The sequence below is a fragment of the Argiope bruennichi genome, chromosome 3 (genome assembly GCF_947563725.1).
Source record: "Argiope bruennichi chromosome 3, qqArgBrue1.1, whole genome shotgun sequence".
NCBI lineage: Eukaryota > Metazoa > Arthropoda > Arachnida > Araneae > Araneidae > Argiope > Argiope bruennichi.
The window spans coordinates 137700043-137717544 of NC_079153.1; the positions used below are offsets into that span (position 1 = coordinate 137700043).

The 17502-nt window shown below is 25.9% G+C and overlaps 2 protein-coding genes across 4 annotated transcripts in view; one reads left to right on the forward strand and one right to left on the reverse strand.

Annotated features, from left to right (window-relative positions):
• LOC129963059 (nucleoporin p58/p45-like) overlaps positions 1–8126 on the forward strand; it is a 37266-nt gene extending 29140 nt beyond the window's left edge. For all 3 annotated transcript variants that reach the window (XM_056077084.1, XM_056077086.1, XM_056077085.1), the window contains exon 14: positions 7921–8126. In XM_056077084.1, coding sequence (XP_055933059.1) covers positions 7921–8060 — 140 coding nt within the window. In that variant the 3' untranslated portion in view covers positions 8061–8126. The remainder of the gene's footprint in view (positions 1–7920) is intronic.
• A 1470-nt stretch (positions 8127–9596) lies between these two features.
• The window catches only part of LOC129963613 (protein FAM114A2-like), a 31247-nt gene continuing 23341 nt past the window's right edge, over positions 9597–17502 (reverse strand). The window contains exons 7-12 of the mRNA XM_056078086.1: positions 16729–16817; positions 16234–16305; positions 12396–12535; positions 12228–12300; positions 10220–10291; positions 9597–9913 (exon numbers count right to left, since the gene is read on the reverse strand). Of these exons, the coding sequence (XP_055934061.1) occupies positions 9827–9913; positions 10220–10291; positions 12228–12300; positions 12396–12535; positions 16234–16305; positions 16729–16817 (533 nt within the window). The 3' untranslated portion in view covers positions 9597–9826. The remainder of the gene's footprint in view (positions 9914–10219; positions 10292–12227; positions 12301–12395; positions 12536–16233; positions 16306–16728; positions 16818–17502) is intronic.

A 17502-nucleotide genomic window follows, 5' to 3' on the forward strand; every position in this document is an offset into this window, starting at 1 on the left:
TCAATAAGGAGGAATATTGAAATGCTAATGATTTGTGCTGTATATAATTACCTCACTACAGATGAATACAATTTGTTATTTTCTGAATTCCTGGAATTCTTCTAGGAAATGTGTTTACAGTACAGTTCATTGATAGCAATCTGCAACCAACTTCCCTGGAGAGGAAGATGAGATATTATACTAATGATACGGAAATTGAGATTTTGTCATACTTTTCCAAGTTACCCTTATGCTAGTTTATGAACATTTCAGAACTCAATATTCCAAAAACAATACTATAGAGAATATTTCAACATGATAGCTGACAATTCATAGAAAAACTAGTATAGAACTGAGACTAGAACTGAGCTGATTTTCGATTTATTGGAACGATCAATTTTTTAATATCAGTTTGTTGGTATCATGGCCTATGTTGTATCTTGATTTAGTGAATCAATGTATATGAATAATATTCTTTTTAATGCTTAGCAAATAATTATTCAGAACTATTATAATTGGTACATTTGTATTAATCTCGTCTTTCAAACACGGAAGTAGGAAGGAACTTTATAAAAATATGAATAGTTATTTTTATTTATTTTTGAAAGATTTTTACCTAATGGCTTGAAAAAGATGGTGGGAAAATGATATAAAGAGGAATTTATTGTTTACATGAAAAAAACTTGATTGTTGCATGGGTATTTTTTTTATTTTATTTCTTTCAAAATTTTTATGAAAACTTATAATAAAATTATCCTCTTTCATAACTTTCTTCATTAACTTTCCAGTAATTATTATTTAAACATAATAAAAGAATTATGTATCTCCCTTTTTCAGATATATTATTATTAAAGTAATTAATTTTAAACTTCAGAATTTTTTTCCCCTAAAAAAGTGGTAAATGTAAATTTTTGGGATAATTTTTGATACTTTTATAAATTAAAAGATTCATATTGATACCTGTAATCCAAATGTATCTCTTTAACACCAGATGTTAAATATTATTATTTAAAGATCTGTTATAACATTTATGCAATTACAAATGTAAATATGAATGTTACTGACATTCATTCAAAAATTCATTTATTTAAATTAGTCTCAAATCGGATATGTTTAACAAACTATTCAAATATTGCCTTCATTTTTTAAGGAATTTTTTTGTTTAATTCTTTTTGTGCATATATATATATAATTACAAATGCGCATGACAGAGAATAGCTTTAATGACTGACATTTCACTTAAATAATTAATGGAGCTGCAAAATATTATAATTTATTATTTGTAGGCTTACCATATCACCAAAATTTTTATTCAGTCAGAGAAAATAAAATAAAAGATGTCAGGGAGATAGAAACAAGTGTCGAACAAAGTTTAATCAAGCATGAAAATAAATTGGCTTAACTGTTGTTACATTAATAATTGCTAATTTGCCTATGGTAACTGTTGTTCATATATTCTAAAAATGATGTTGGTTTTTTTTTTTTTTTTTTTTTTTTTTTTTTTTTTTATTGTCTTATGATTAAAAAAAAAAATGATCATATAGGAGAATTGGCCACATGGTGGCAAAAGGCACCAAGTTGTAACTTTTAGAAGACATAAATTACCAAATATTTTAATTGCTTGTCATCACCCTTAATTAGTTTGAAGAATTTTAATAGGTTTAGATAGAATTTTTCCGCAGTGACAACAACCTGTTACTCAATACTCTTGTTTTATCCAATAAATTATCTTTTTAATGACATGAATTTGATTTTTATACATTTTATTATTAATATCTTTTTAATTTACTTTGGTTTCATTCTGAAACAATGTTATGATGAAATTCAAACTTGTCCATTAAAACACACAGTATACTCAAATTTAGTATTCATATAAATTTTAACACTACTTTTGCTAGAGTTAAAATAAATTTCATTACCACTTTTATTTCATAGTATGTATGTAGTTTCATATGTAATTTGCACCCCATATTGTCTAATTGACTGATTTAATTAAATTCATCTCGTTGAAATTTTTTAAAAAATGTATGCCATGTTAATCATTCTACTCTCTAAAAAGTCATTAAATAGAACAAAACAAACTGGCCATCAAAGATGGATAATTTTTTTATAAAACATTAAAATTATATTTTAGATAAAAATTGGTTTTAATAAGAATTTTGTTTTAAAGCTACTTTAAAATAATCCAATATATTTTTTAATTTTTTTTCATTTTTAGGCATTTTCATCTTTATATTGTTGCTCTAAGTAGCCAAGAATACAAATTCCCTACCATAGTATATAAATAATCTTGCTAAACAAGCTTCAAATGAAATTTAAACTTTCTTTAATAAAGATAACAAATATCTCATTGCAATAGCATATAATATTACTAACCAAATATAACTAAGATCTGATGAGTGATTGCTCCATGAAATAAAATAAAATGTTTTGGTCAAATTTAATATTATTGATCTCTCGTATTCCGTATTAAAAATTTACTATTTATAGAAATCTGAATGTGATTACAAATATCTGGAATGGAAAATCCAACAGCCTGCAAAATTTCTCAGATATCCCAATAGCGAATATACTTAAGGCAGCTGGCTATTAGAATTTTAAAACCTTTTCTGTATATGTGGTTAATATATGTTATGTACTTGCTCTAATATAGATTTATCCATAAATGGTAACAATACATTAAATGACAGCTGTATGTAAATATCTTTAAGTTAATGGGAATTCTTTCCTTGCTGTTTTAACCCTTTAAAGGGCCATTTTTTTCTAGTCATATTTTGTTAAAATATTTTTAGGCTTGAAATTAGAATAAGAAAAGGGATTCATTTAGCTTATTATATAAATTTAATTTGATTAATTAATTTGGTTAATTAATAATTAAGTATCAAATCAAATCACATCAGTTTGCATAAAATAAAGAACTAAAGCATCTAAGTTTCTTTCTAAAAAAAATTTGTCAGAACTTATGCCAACCTACATAAATTCATACAAAGATTGATAAATTTGGTGGGAAGCATACTTCCCACGGCCCTAGAAAGGGTTAAAAGACACAGGTGTGGATCAAAGAAAATAAACCAAGCTCTAGCCAAGCACCAACAATAGTGACTTTTAGAATATTCACCTCCTTTCAATGCTGACTCAAATGTTTAATGCTGATCGAACTTTCGATTCCATTTGAATTTTCTTAACTATCAAGAATTAGTTCTAGTAATATTTTCTTATTAGATTTAGAGGCATCACTGTGAAGCTGCTTGAGGAAGGGACATATTTGTTGGTAGAAGGATATATCTATTATTAAGATATAATTAAGAAAATTTTGCAAAATGAATGAAAAATTTGCATGGTATCCTATTCAGGAACATAATAAAAATGATTCAATGTTGGAGGAATAATAGATGTTTACTACTCGGATTTATTTCAGTTATTTGATTAGCTTTGGATATTTTATTTAGATGCATTTTTTTACATTTTTAAAATCTTTTCATTATTATTATTAATATTTTTAATATGTAGTATTTTGAATTGCTTAAAATATTTTCTTCATGGAATAAGTTTAGTTTTAAGTTAAAGATTATTTTATCTGATAGAATTAAATCTGTAATTCTGTTTTTATAACCTTTTTTGATTTTCAAATTTATATTTCCAATTTCATAATGTAGATATAAATGCTGATTAAGTAATTAGGAATGATTTTAATATTCAGAAGCACAAAGGTGTTTTAATTTGGTATTTTTTCAATGTATTTTGATAATTTTGCATAAAGATTTCTTTTATTTGTCCATGTTATTTCATAATTGGCTGAAATTGGACCTTCTAAAACTTTTTATGCCTTAATTATTCTTCCATACTTACTATTCATGTTTCGCACATTTCAAAATCACTATTCTTTTATTTTTGAATTATATTAAAGCTTTATTTAGTTGTAATCATCTAATTTATTGATAGTTAAAATTCTAGTTGTATATTTAAATCTGAAGTTAATATTTTTTAAATAAAGAAAATTTTTATTCATTGCTGAATCAATTTTTTATAATATTAAACTTAATATTTCAAATTCATAAAAAGATTAATGCATTTTTTTTTTCCTATATTAAAAAACAGATATTTTTTTAAATCAGCAGTAACAAAATTAACATTTTGAAAATGACCCCATTATTGAAAAAAATGAAGTATTATGATAAATTGTAAAATGTTGATTTTGTTTTGACATTGGCACATATTTTATTGAAACGATTTAGTACAATTATTTTTAATTGTGCTTTTCCTTTCAATAAAATAAGTATTTTTATCATATGAAATGAACATTTACTTCATTTTTACAAATACTGAAAATGCTGTCAAATTTTGAGATTTAACACCTATTACTAGTCTTTCATTCTTAGTAGTCATTTTTAAGTAAAACATGGATGGAATATACGGATGATATTATATGTATTAAAGTGATTTTTAGTCAATATTCTTAAAGGGGAGAAGATAGGTCCTCTGTTATTTTTCAGCAGCCTTTTTATGAACAAAATTGGATTTTTAAATAAAGTTTGTGGGTCCACATATATAATTTATTTTGCTAGGTCTGATATTTTTTTCTGTTCCGTGGTAACATTAAAAAAAGTATAAGAAACAATAGATAAAGAACAATTGCTACAGTAATGCATCATTAATCACTACTTTATAAATATTATTGTATATTTAAAAGCTTTGATTATTGTAAAAAAAAAAAAAAAGTAAGCTATGTACACTATCAATCTTCATAAAAATAGTCGTCATACAATATTAGTTTCATTTATTTAATATTTATCTGTTGCCTACTTCAAAATATAGATTCCATTCTGTCGTATGATATCATTAGGATATGAAGAGAGCAAAGTAATTGGAAATTTATGAAATATTTTTTATAAAAAAAGAAAGTTATATTTTTATAAATGATGATTTTAAAAACATTTATAGATAGATCATCTCTACATAGCATTTAAATTTTTTTTTTTTTTTTTTAAATCTAAGTACTTATAACTTATTAGTTTCAATGAAATTATATTTGGTACCTTCATAATTTTTGACATGTTTAAGCAGAATACTTTGTTTTCTAAGAGTTCATTTTTTTTTAATTTTATTTTACTGTAATGTATTTGTCTATGATAAAATAAGCAGACATTTTGGAATTATTGAGAAATCACGTAACATATGCCATTAAAATATATTATTTCTTAAAAGATTAATTTAGGGAGAAATACATGCATTCACTATCAACCATGAATGCAGAAAATTTTTGGGTTAATTAAATTGTTTCTAGTAAGAATCACTATGGATTCTTTTTTGTTGATGCTGTTGTTAAGTGTGAATCGTTTTAAAATTATCAGGAATAGCATTATACAAAAGATAAATAGACAGCTCAGAAAATTCTTAATGCTATTTTTATTCTCCAGTTTAAAGAACAGCTATATCTTGTGTTTAACATTTCCATAAGTTAATCATTAATAAAATATTTTATATCTTCAAGTTGGCTACTTTAATTAAAGTGAATGCAGATCTGAAAAACAAAACTGCAACTTAGGCAGATTTTATTCTTACTGATATAAGATTTACTTTGCATTCAGCTCAGTTATTTATATTTTGACCCAATGTATCGAGATTTTCTTGTGTGCCACTTTTTTAATACTTACTGAAATAAGAATTATTTTAATGATGAGAAATTATTTAATATATGTATTATTATTATGCAAATGCTAAATGATTTTCTAAATAAAGAATAATTTTATAAATCCCTGTAATCCTGTAAATCCCCGTATGAGAAACTTGATTGTTAAAATTAGTCATATGGAAATACATTGTTAAACCTAATAGTGATTATACTTATTTATATATATCTTTAAACTTAGGAATTTATATTGCCACAATTTTTAATTTTGGTATATTACTTCATATACTAGTTGATTGCATGTTGGATTTCTCTGATGAAATGATTTCTTGTACTTAATTTAGAGCATAGATTCCTGAAGATTCTGTTTTCCTCAAATAATACCAATTTAAATTATGTGTATTGTTCTTTTTCTCCCTCTCATATTATATAATTCATTTTAGTCTTAAAAAGAATTTTTTATATTCAATTCTCTTGAAAATGTTTCTCAAGGCTATAATAACTTCCAAAAATTTAACATTTCATATAAAATTAAGAGCTACACAATTTAATCTTCAGATCCTTTATTTGTAAAATTCAAGAAAATTTTGAAGGGGTTTCAGCAGCTGATTTGATGAATGAAAGAAAGCATTTTCAATTCAATTAATTATTTATTTAAAGTCTTAAAGCAAAGAAACAAAAAGCATTAACATTGGTCTTGTCATTTTGCTTATTAAATAGTTGATTTTGACAGAATGTTTCTTAGTCATTAAGATATTGCAAGGCAAAATTATATATATGCATTGTATTTTGAATCTAAGAAAAAAATTCAATGCATAAAATGCTAAGTATGTAAAAAAAAATCGAATTGTAGACGTAAATTTGTTTCAATAGAGATTATTTATTTTACCATTGCCATTTAAGTATAGAAATTTTTTTAAAAATTTTTACAGAGAAATAATTGTTGTTTAATTGTTACCATTATTTCACAAAATCTTATTGGACATTCTTCTTCCATGTTAAACATTATTTTTTTTATTTACAATCTATTAAATACTGGATAAATGCAAGAAAATTGTTTTTGAATACTAAAACCTTTGAAGATTATATATCTACATGTTGAAAGCAAGTGTTATTAAAGAGAGAGAAAGCATTGAATAGTGAGTGTATGGATTTTGTTAATCTTTTTTCTAAAAGGAAAAAAAGTGGATAATTATCTTAATTCATAATGAAAATATCACACAAAGAACATTGCCCTTTCAAAATGCAAATCGCGATAAGTAGTAAATCAAAAGAATACCAAATATAATCAGCATAATGATATTTATATACAGAATTAAATTAATATAAATCCAACATCATATTAAAATAAGCCATTGCTCTTTATAAGGACAAGTGTATATATTCCTTTCACATATTTAAGGAAAATTAATCAAAATGTTTATTTTGTCAAAATGAAACCTTAATTCTTAATACTGAAAATAATCTGCATAATCGGTGACAAATATTTTTTAAAACGAAATATCCATGTACAAGTGTGCATAATTTAAAGATAACTTCTTGCTTGCTCATACTCAATATATTATAACTGTAAAAACTAGATGTTTTGATGAATCTATAAACTTTAGAACTTTCCAAGCTCAAAAGACTTATTTTTGGAATTGAGTTATTGTATTTGTAAGCACACATAAGAAGCTGTAAGCAAGACAGAATTTGTTATACTGTCTTTACAATTAATTTTAAAGGAAACCCTGTCAGGTGAAGTTTGAGTAAGAGAACTTGACACGAAAAGTTAGATACAATTTGGTTGAGTTTTAGCATCTACAGAATAGATTCATGTGAAAGTTTGAACCAAATCTCCATCAAAGAGCTAATTATCTGCCAGTCTGCACTTTCACATAAATGTATGTGCAATAACTTAGAGAGATGAAATTTAGTTTGTGATCTGGAAGCTAAAGTTGTAGTCATGTGGCGCAAGGACTTCCAAAATGCATATACGGTTTTTCTTCACTATATTATGAAGTACAAAATGCTCATGTGCGACTCTGAAATTTGAGCATTCAGTGTTCACAACTATGCCATAGATCTCCCAACTTTTATGCAGGAGAAAAAGGGAATAACAAATTTATTAGAAGTATACAAGAAGGTTTCAGGGAAATTATTCCTGATAGTTTTATATGATGTGATTAATTTCAGAAACAAAGTGGTTTTCTTTTTTCCATATTTGAATGTCTGCTACATAAGATTTAACAACCAAAATAAAATCTTAATGATTTCATTCTATACAACAGATAAACATTAAGTCAGTAATTTTTAAATGAACTATATTACAGGCCAAACTGCAGTACCTTCCTTTGGTAGTGATGCCACAGCATTTGGAAGTGATAGTTCTGCTATAAATAATCAAAAGCCCTTTCAACTACAGAAACCACCTGCAGGAAACAAACGAGGCAAACGCTGGACAAGTACATGATTGTATTTTTGATGCCATTATTTTTATTTACATTTATGAAATAAATTCATTTTTTATATATTTGTTTTCAGTTGAAGTCTGATTCTTTCTGTAAAGCATTATCTCCTTACACGCCAAAATCAAAAACAGTTTATAAATGTCAATTTTTAGTATTATTTCATTGTGAATCAAAAAAATACATCTGTAACTCTCAAATCTTGTAACACCTACTATTATATCTACTACTCAACAATCAAAAATTCTTCATTTCATTTTCTGGAAATTTTGTTTTTAATAAAACAGTTATTTCATTTTATTGATTTTTCAAAATGGTGAATGTTATTGAGCAAAGAACACGTGTAAATAGCAGATCATATGCACCAAATCAATTCTCTACTATCAGGTAAAGTCAGTATTTTGATCATTAATTGAAGTGGATAAAGTCAAGAGAACTGGCACTTGGTTTCCTCATTTGACAATAAAATACATTACTGAGAATCGCCTGGAGCATGTCAACCAATTTTGAAAGGTCATTTAGAGTTCCAATACATCACTTTTTGGGTAGTGTAAAAAAAAAAAAAAAAAAATTGCAATATGTTTATGGGACCCAAGAGATACTTTTTCACAGCAATTCCTTTCTGAAACATACTATTGCTGGTAATGAAACGAATTACGTAATGCAATTACAGCCCAAAAACCAAGTGAATGGCACCCGGTAGATAAAACAATACCGTTAAGATCATTCTAAAAATCAAACTGATCCCGCGATTTTTCTTTGATTGCATAATACATTGGATTATCTATTCCTATTAACTGGCTATATATGTCAATAAATAATAAGAAGAATTATTAATTGAGTGTTTTGTACCATTTTGTGAAGCAATTTGTTGAAAATGGCTTAAAATGTGATGAAAAGACTCGTGGATTTGCACCACATTAATGTAATTATTTCAACAAATATGAATCCACAATTTACGTATTCACTTGATACAGCACTGAGTGATTGTTTCTTATCTCCACTATTGAAATTGCCTCTTTGTAGTCATTGCTTGGAGTCCACCAATTTGATAAAAGAAAATCTGGTACAAACTGTGAAGTAGTTTTGCAAAAAGGACTTTAAAGCATGTTTTGATGATTAGAAAAAAACATTAGAAAAAGAGCATTGCAATCATAGGAAAATACTTTGAAGAAATACTTCTTTGTCACTATTGAAGGTACATTTTAGTCACAATAATATTAAATCACTTGTAATTTCATGAAGTAACATGCATAAAAAGTAATCTCAGATTATTTTTGATTAGTTAACCAACATACAAAAATATACAAGACAAGAAACCAGGAAAATAACCTGATATATTTAAAGATAACAATTTTTGCTTATTTTTTAAGAGAAGAGGTTAAACAATAGTTCAGAGTAATATTTTTTTCCCATTATATATATACATAATAGAAGTAAAACATTCATTTCTTATAATTTTAATTATATCAATATGGGTGTTAAAAATAACAAATTCATAAAACTAAAAATAAAAAAAAAATTCTAAAAGACTCTGGAACTGTCCAATGCAATTAATTTTATTTGTAGCACATTACATTGTATTCCAGACCGAAGTGGTATGACTAATAGGTTATGTGGAAAAGTTTTTATTCATAATTCAGATTGTTTAACTTAGAAAAGTACTAAGAGAAGAGTTAAGTGCCATTAACTTTTTTGTAATAAAATTTATTTATAATGATAATCAAACAGAAATACAACCACTTTACATTGATTATAATATTTTAACACATTAATCTATAGCTTCAAGAAAACGTACTTGTAATACTGGAACTAGCATTTGATACGCATCTTGAATGTAATTATTACTGTTAGAAGCCTACAAAAAAAAATCAATGAAGCATTAAGAGTAAAAATTTACAGTTTACAATAGTGAAGAATCATTTGATGATATGAGAATTTAATTAGAGCATTAGGTTGGATTATTATGCCCAAAGATTTATTTTAAAATCTTGAATATTTTAAGGCAACTATAATGATAACTGAAATATGGATACATTGGTAATAAAATAAACCAAAACTTCATTTTCAAATTATACAATGATTTTAACATAATTAACTTGCCAAAAAATTAAACTATTCAATCAAAACTACAAATAAATTTAAGCAGAATAAATAAACGTACCTCCACATAAACATTAGTTGCTAAAGTTTTAACATCAACATTTTCAGAAAACCCTTTCTTTTGCAAAAATTCCTAATAAAGAAATATCAGAATTATTTTTTCATATATATATGTAACATATATATACATAGTATTAAAAAGAAAAGTATTCCCTCTTCAGAGGGCTCGAATTTGTTTTTTTTTTGTTGATCCAATTTAAATAAAATTTGGGCCAACAAATGACGATCTTGACATTTATCAAATAAAAGCATTTTAACATCTAAATTCACCAATAACGGTGTGTAACACAAATGGTAGTTATATGCATATGTTTAAAATTAGAAACATTATTTGCGTTACTGCACATGCCTAATAATATATTTCAGATTTAAATAATTAAAAGAATTTCGCGAGAGCATTAGTTCTGCACATGATGTTTGCATTGCAAAAACCAGCAAGAATGGTCTTATTAGATTATCATCCCCTTGTTGGATTTGTTTCATAATTTAACAGGTGTCTACAATATAAACATTAAAGCTGTGTACCGAATCTTACCTAACTCTCTTCATTTTGTAGTTATTGGGTTAACATATATTAGAACAACCGAATAGACAGATTTCCTCTGAACAGATTTTGTTCAAAATTTTATAGAAATCCACTAATTTGGTATAAAAGTCTTATGCCTAATTTCCTCTGTCTACATCAAAGAGTTTTTGAGTTATCTTTGTCACAGATAGACAGATATTTTCAAAAAACTCTGGGAGATCTAAAACGTGGAGATTCATCAAAATTTCGTGATCGAATTTTTTTGACGATTACAATACTTTCTCTATACTGTGTTTACAAGAAAGTAAATTATTCTACCAGAATCAGCAGAACTCCATTGAAACTGCACTAACTCACCATTTTTATTATTTCATTAAAATTTTGAAAAATACGGTTTTAGCGGCCTCTCCAAAAGCAACTTCCTGCAAAATTTCCTGTTACTAACTTTAATAGTTTGTGCTGCAAGTTACTCTGTCAACCAGGACAATCCTCTATATGTAAACTGAGATTTCATTAGGAAGCAGAAAAACATATGCAAGTGTTACAAACAGAAAAGCAAAAACCTTTAAAAATTATAGAGTATAAACCTTAAAAAATAAAAGTTTGGAAAATCTTTTTTTTATTTAAAAATTTTAGGTACCAGATCTAGCAGAATTTTTTTTTTTTTTTTTTTTTTTTGTATATACGTATAAAAACTAAAATTTGGTGAGTTTGGTCAAAGAATAATTTTGTAATGGATAAAGACTTTGAAGCACACACATACTGTGAAAGAAATCATGATCACTGAAAACCAATGAATTCATATTAAAATTTCATCATCCTGAATTTTACTTTCATCTGCAGACCATATATATATTTCCTTGAAGAGATAATTGCAATTGGAATATAAACATGTGCCACCATAGGACATTGGTACCATGATACGCTCAGGGATTTTGAAACCATATAAGCTCAACAACATGAAATGCATTCAGAATATCATTTTCATGCAGGATAGCGCACTTTCTCATGTTGCCATTAAAGCAATTGCTAAGACAGCAATTCACAGACGCACAAATAAATAGCCATCTTTTTTTTTTTTTTGCCTCTTTGTTTGCGGGATATCACTTCCTGTGAATTTTAGTTATAGGATTTTCTGATGGAAAATATCTATCGTCGTTAAAACATCTGTGCCAAATCTGAAGGACAGCATATGGCACTATATTCCAATCAGCTGTGGAAAATATAATTCTGCAATTTATGCACATCGTTGAACATTAAGAGGGACATAAAAAAGTAAAACTGCTCAATATCATTTAAAATTTATAGTTTTGTATTAATTTTTTAAATTTGATAAATGTTAAGTGTATCTTGAATTATCTTTAGCTCAAATTTCCCCTCATTTGGGCCAATAAAATACATTCTAGAGGCCTCTGAAGTGGAAAACTTATTTCTTGTTAATCCTATACACACATTATATATGGAACTTCAGATTCATACTTACAGCTGTTGATTCCAAGCATTTGTGATATCTTGATGCCAAATTATTCACTTCAATACACATCACTGTTGTTAATCTGAAACAAAAAAAAAAAGCCATCACTAATACATTTTTACACTAATACATTTAGTAGAGAAAATGTATACAGACATTGCAGATTCAAAATATTACCCAGTGAGGTTTGTTGCACAGTGTTCCAGATCTGGGTCTAAATTCGGCTGAACAAGTATAAGTTCAGCTGCTTTGTGGAATGTTTCAATACTCTTTGCAGTAAAATCTGCTAAACTGCAAATAGCAGACTGAAATATTTCCTAATATAAAAATGAAAGAAAAATTATTCCTGAACCACATAAAATATTTAAGATATATTTAGGCTACAAACGTTTTTATAACTGACACACATTCAACATTTAAAAGTCTGTTAAGAAAAGCATAAGTATAAAAATCTAACACACTATTAGATTTTTATAGACTGCACTCTTTGTTGTTTTTTTTGTTTTTTGTGAAATCTGGTCTAACTCTCTTCATAATGTATACCAAATGCATGATTTATAAAAATAAATATTTTCCAGATTTAAATAAAAATTTAAATCATCATTTAAATGGCTGTGTAGAAAAAAATTAAATCATAATATTTCAGACTATCAAATTTTTCATTAAGAACAGAAAAAAAAATGACCTTGATATTTAAAATTCTTTCACATTTCAACTCAAACTGAATTTCTCTTCAGCATTATTATTATGTCTAGAGGATTTTGAATGAGATGGGGGGGAAAACCACGCCTTTATTTCTCATTCCAATACTTGAAAAGTCTTCCCCTTTATCTTGAGTCATTTATTTTATCATAGCAACAAATAATAATTTATATTTGCATATGCTTACAGATTTATTAAAACAAATAATGCTTTTGTAAAGAAACAATGCAAAATAAGAAAAGGAGTGGCAACTTCAGAGCTATCAAAAAAACACAAACTAAAATTTGATTTAAGAAATCTTTCACTAAAAATGCAACAAAGAGAAAATGATGAAGTTTAATCTAAAATAAGCAAAGAGTGATCCATTCATTATATTTATCATAAGTTTTAATAAATAATATATAATGAATAAATAAACCATGAAATTTTAAAAAATAATGGAATTATGTACTGATGAAAATTTTAATAATTTCATAATAATTAAAATAAAGTTACTAATTTCAGTTAAGAAAAGTTTGTCTTTTTGTTGGAAATTATCTTATTTATTTTAATAAAAATTAATTATTTAAATTTTATTTTAATGAAAAATTAAGCATGGGTATAGCAAAATAAAATTCGAACAATTTTCATGAAATATGCTTTCAGATGGAACTCTCAGTCTAGATAGCCTGTATAAACAGGATGGCCAGCACTTCTGCAGTTTGAATTTCCCTGACATTTCCAGGTTTTTAAAGAAATTTCCCTGACATTTTTTTCAGATGTTTCTAATATCTTCAGATTGATGTTTCTTTATTTTATTCTTTTTAATTATTGCACAATATGTTCTTCGCTTTATTTGAAGGATTGTTCAATTCTTTTAACTAAAATCAAAGTAAAATAAAATTTAATTCTCATAAAAAAAAACTATCATTTTCACTTCATCTTGAATGAATTTTGTAAATGTTTGTAACAGTTTCATATGCATCAAACCATATAAGAAAATTGATACCCTTCTCTTTTTAAAAAAGTGACAAGAGTATTTATATTGATTATTGAATACTCATATTACTACAATGTGTACTTGCATTGAATAAAACAAATTAATTTCTTGTGTTTAGCAATATTTTGAAATTATAAAGTATTTTGCTGAATGTACGGAAAATTTCAAACAAACACAAATTTTTTTTTTAATGTTAAAATATTAGCCTTAATATTCATTCCATGTCATCCATTGCTTTCATTTATAGGAAGAATTTAATAATTCATGTTCATAATGTTTAAAATTAAACAGTATGAGCATAAAAAATTTTTCACGGAAATAATAGCAATAGCACCCAATACTTCATAATTCAACAAAAAGATCTTCCAAGAAGAAGGGGAAAAATTATTGTAAAATATTTATTTAACTAAAATAAATTGTTTTCAGATTATAATAATGGGTCAGTATTTTACAACCAGTTTTCAATATTAATACCTAAAATTTATACTTTTGTTCTCTTAACACATGTATGATTGATTTGACAATCCAAGGGAAAAAAGGGGGGGGAGTAGCTCCATATACATCTTTTTAAATAAAAGAGATCCATTAATCTGTTAACTGGGTATGACGAAATATTTCAATGTAAAACAAACGAAATAAAAGTTAATTACTCGGTTAACAGATTAAAGCTTAAAATCATAACAGGGGCAGGAGCAGGATTTTAATTAGGCTGCCCATAGTGCGCTAAATCATTTTCACTAATTATATCAATAACTTGCCGTTCTGATTTTTTTTAAAAATGCAAACAAAAACTTGCGGTGAAAATATATATTTACACATATATGTAATTAATTAGATATGGTTGTTAATCTTTCTTTTCCATAATCTGTTTTAGACTGTAAGTAAAAGTTTGATTTTCATTTGTTGCCGACTTTGTTTCATTCTACTTATGAAAAAACACCAGCGAATTATCATGTTCGATAAAAATTACAGATTTATAAAAAGATTCCAGCTTTATAATAAATTTCCCTGATTTTTTCCGACCTCCCTGAAATTCCCTGATGATTCCCGGTTTTCCAGTCAGCTGCACAAACACCAGAAATCAACATTGTTGTATATAATTCAAATCAAGACTGATGGCAATTAATTTCATGATTTAGATTAAAAGATTTACTTTTAGATTAAAAGTTAATATTGGTTTAGTAATATCGTTTTTTGAAAATCTTTTTGTATTTTAGATACTTCCTGTTACTCTTTTAATTATTTACCTTCCAGTTACTTTTTTTCATTATTTATTACTCTGATTTTTTTCCCATCTCTATTTCCCTTAACTTGCATGTGGCTATTTTCATTCATTCACTTGATTTTTTAAAAAAAAAAAAAAAAGAAAGAAAAGAAAATGTGAGGGAATAAACTTTTTCAATATATAAGACTGTAATATAGAAAATTTTCTATCTGATTAGCACTGCAATAATGTGAAACAGAATATGAGGTGCCTGCCCCCCCCCCCCCAGGTCTGTAATACTTGTGTAGAGCACTGACATTATTCGGCCACCAGTTTTATTCTTTGATATTTCAGATTACAATTTAAAAATTATAAAATATATTTTTCATTTAAAAAATGAAACACCAATGAAAAATTTTGAAATATCCTAACTGAAACTGCTGCAAAAATATTAAAGGTCACTGTATAAAAGATACAGTGCAGAAATCATTCCTTACATCGCAGTACCACAAATTTCATTTTAAGATATAAATTTTAACAGTTAATAAATATTCCATACTGCATGTGAATAAATAAATGTATATTTTAATAAATAAATATTATTTATTTTTCAGAATATTCAATACTGCAAGAAACAATGAAAGTTTATTTTATATTCTTAGATTAGTTTTTTTTATTTTAATATCAATCAAAGGGAGGGATGAATCTTCATTTCACAAGAAAGAAAAAATTAGCACATTGTTTGGCTATTTCAGGAAGTACTGAAAATTCTATTGAGTTAACTATGATATTGCAGCCTCCTATTAATAACTTTTTTTATAATATTTCACACAGATCCAATTAATTTAAAACAAGACTAAAATATTTTAAATATCAAAGCAAATATAATTTTGAAGAAATATACATTTAGACAGTATGAGGTGTAGAAATAAAATTCAAAATAGAACTGTAATTGAGAAAATTTTGGAACTAATGTCCAAAGATGTAAATAAATTAGAAATCTCTGCATATGATTTTAAAGCATATTTTAACAAACAAATAAATATTTGCTTTATTTTTTCTAAGATATCTGAAAAAGTAACCTCAAATGCAAAAAATATTAAATCACCTTATCACCAAAATAATTTTACCTTAGGTGGGCTCTGCATGTCTTCTGAAGGACTTTCATAACTACTGATTGTCTCGCTTATTTTTCTTTGGGTCTAAAGTATAATGTCAAATCATATATGTATATTAATTTATTTTTAAAAAGATCTTAGCAACAATTAGAAAATATTTACATTTACACAACAGCAATAAAAAACAAATATATATAATAAAATATTATAATTTTGTTTAGGAAAGTTGATTTATTACATTTAAGGAATTCATTTATTATAATCAAGAATTTCATAAGAGATATTCTTATGTTAACCTAAATTGAAGTACAGCTTCTCAATTATCATGTAATTTAGATTGATGAAACCAAGCTATGATGCTTATGAAAATGTTAAATCTAATTACAATGCATTATTATCATATTAAAGTAATTTAACACATAAAAAGAACTTTAAAATAATTAAAACTTTCAAATCCGTGCATAAAACTCATAGCATTTCAAAGAGAAAAATAAAATACAAACTTACATTTATGATGTTTTCTACATTCAAAGGAAAACTCAATTCAAGAGTGTACTTTTTAAAAACAGCCTCAAAATCCTCAAAATTTTCACAATCTGAAAAACAATATTTTTAATTATAGTTAAAATGAAGCATAATTTCCTTATTGCACTTTATATTTGTTGTATATTAAAAATACATGACAAATTGTATTAAAAATTATTTTTATAAGACACATTGAGAAATTTTTACCAAAATTATTCTTCCCATTCCAACAGTTTCAGATGAGAAAACTGTATGGTAAAATATAAAACTGTTTATTTTGAAACGTGCTTTCTTGAATTTTTGGGGTGCAGATGATAATGAATACTTAGGGAAAATGAGCATGTTAATATTTTGGCCATTTTGTTACCATATGTATGTGATGTTCTTAATACCATATTCCTAATTGATGTTAGGGTCAATTTTGGACCTACATAAAAGAATAGGGCAAATAACAAAAACTGCACTCTTTGTGCTTTTTTTTTTTTTTTTTTTTTCAAACATGACCTTTATATTTTTTGAGCCTTTATACTGAGACCTGAAAAGATTGAAAGTGTTAATAAACCTAATTAATAATATCTAAAATGTTTGGAATTGATATGATTCAAAACATTACAACAACCACACAATAATCATTATATGTAGGCAGCCTTTCAATATAAAGTGTATCACAGGAATATTTAAAAAATATTCAGAAAATAAATTTCACAAAATCAGTCCGAAAGTTTTATGATAAACTTATATACAGAACTATCTTCA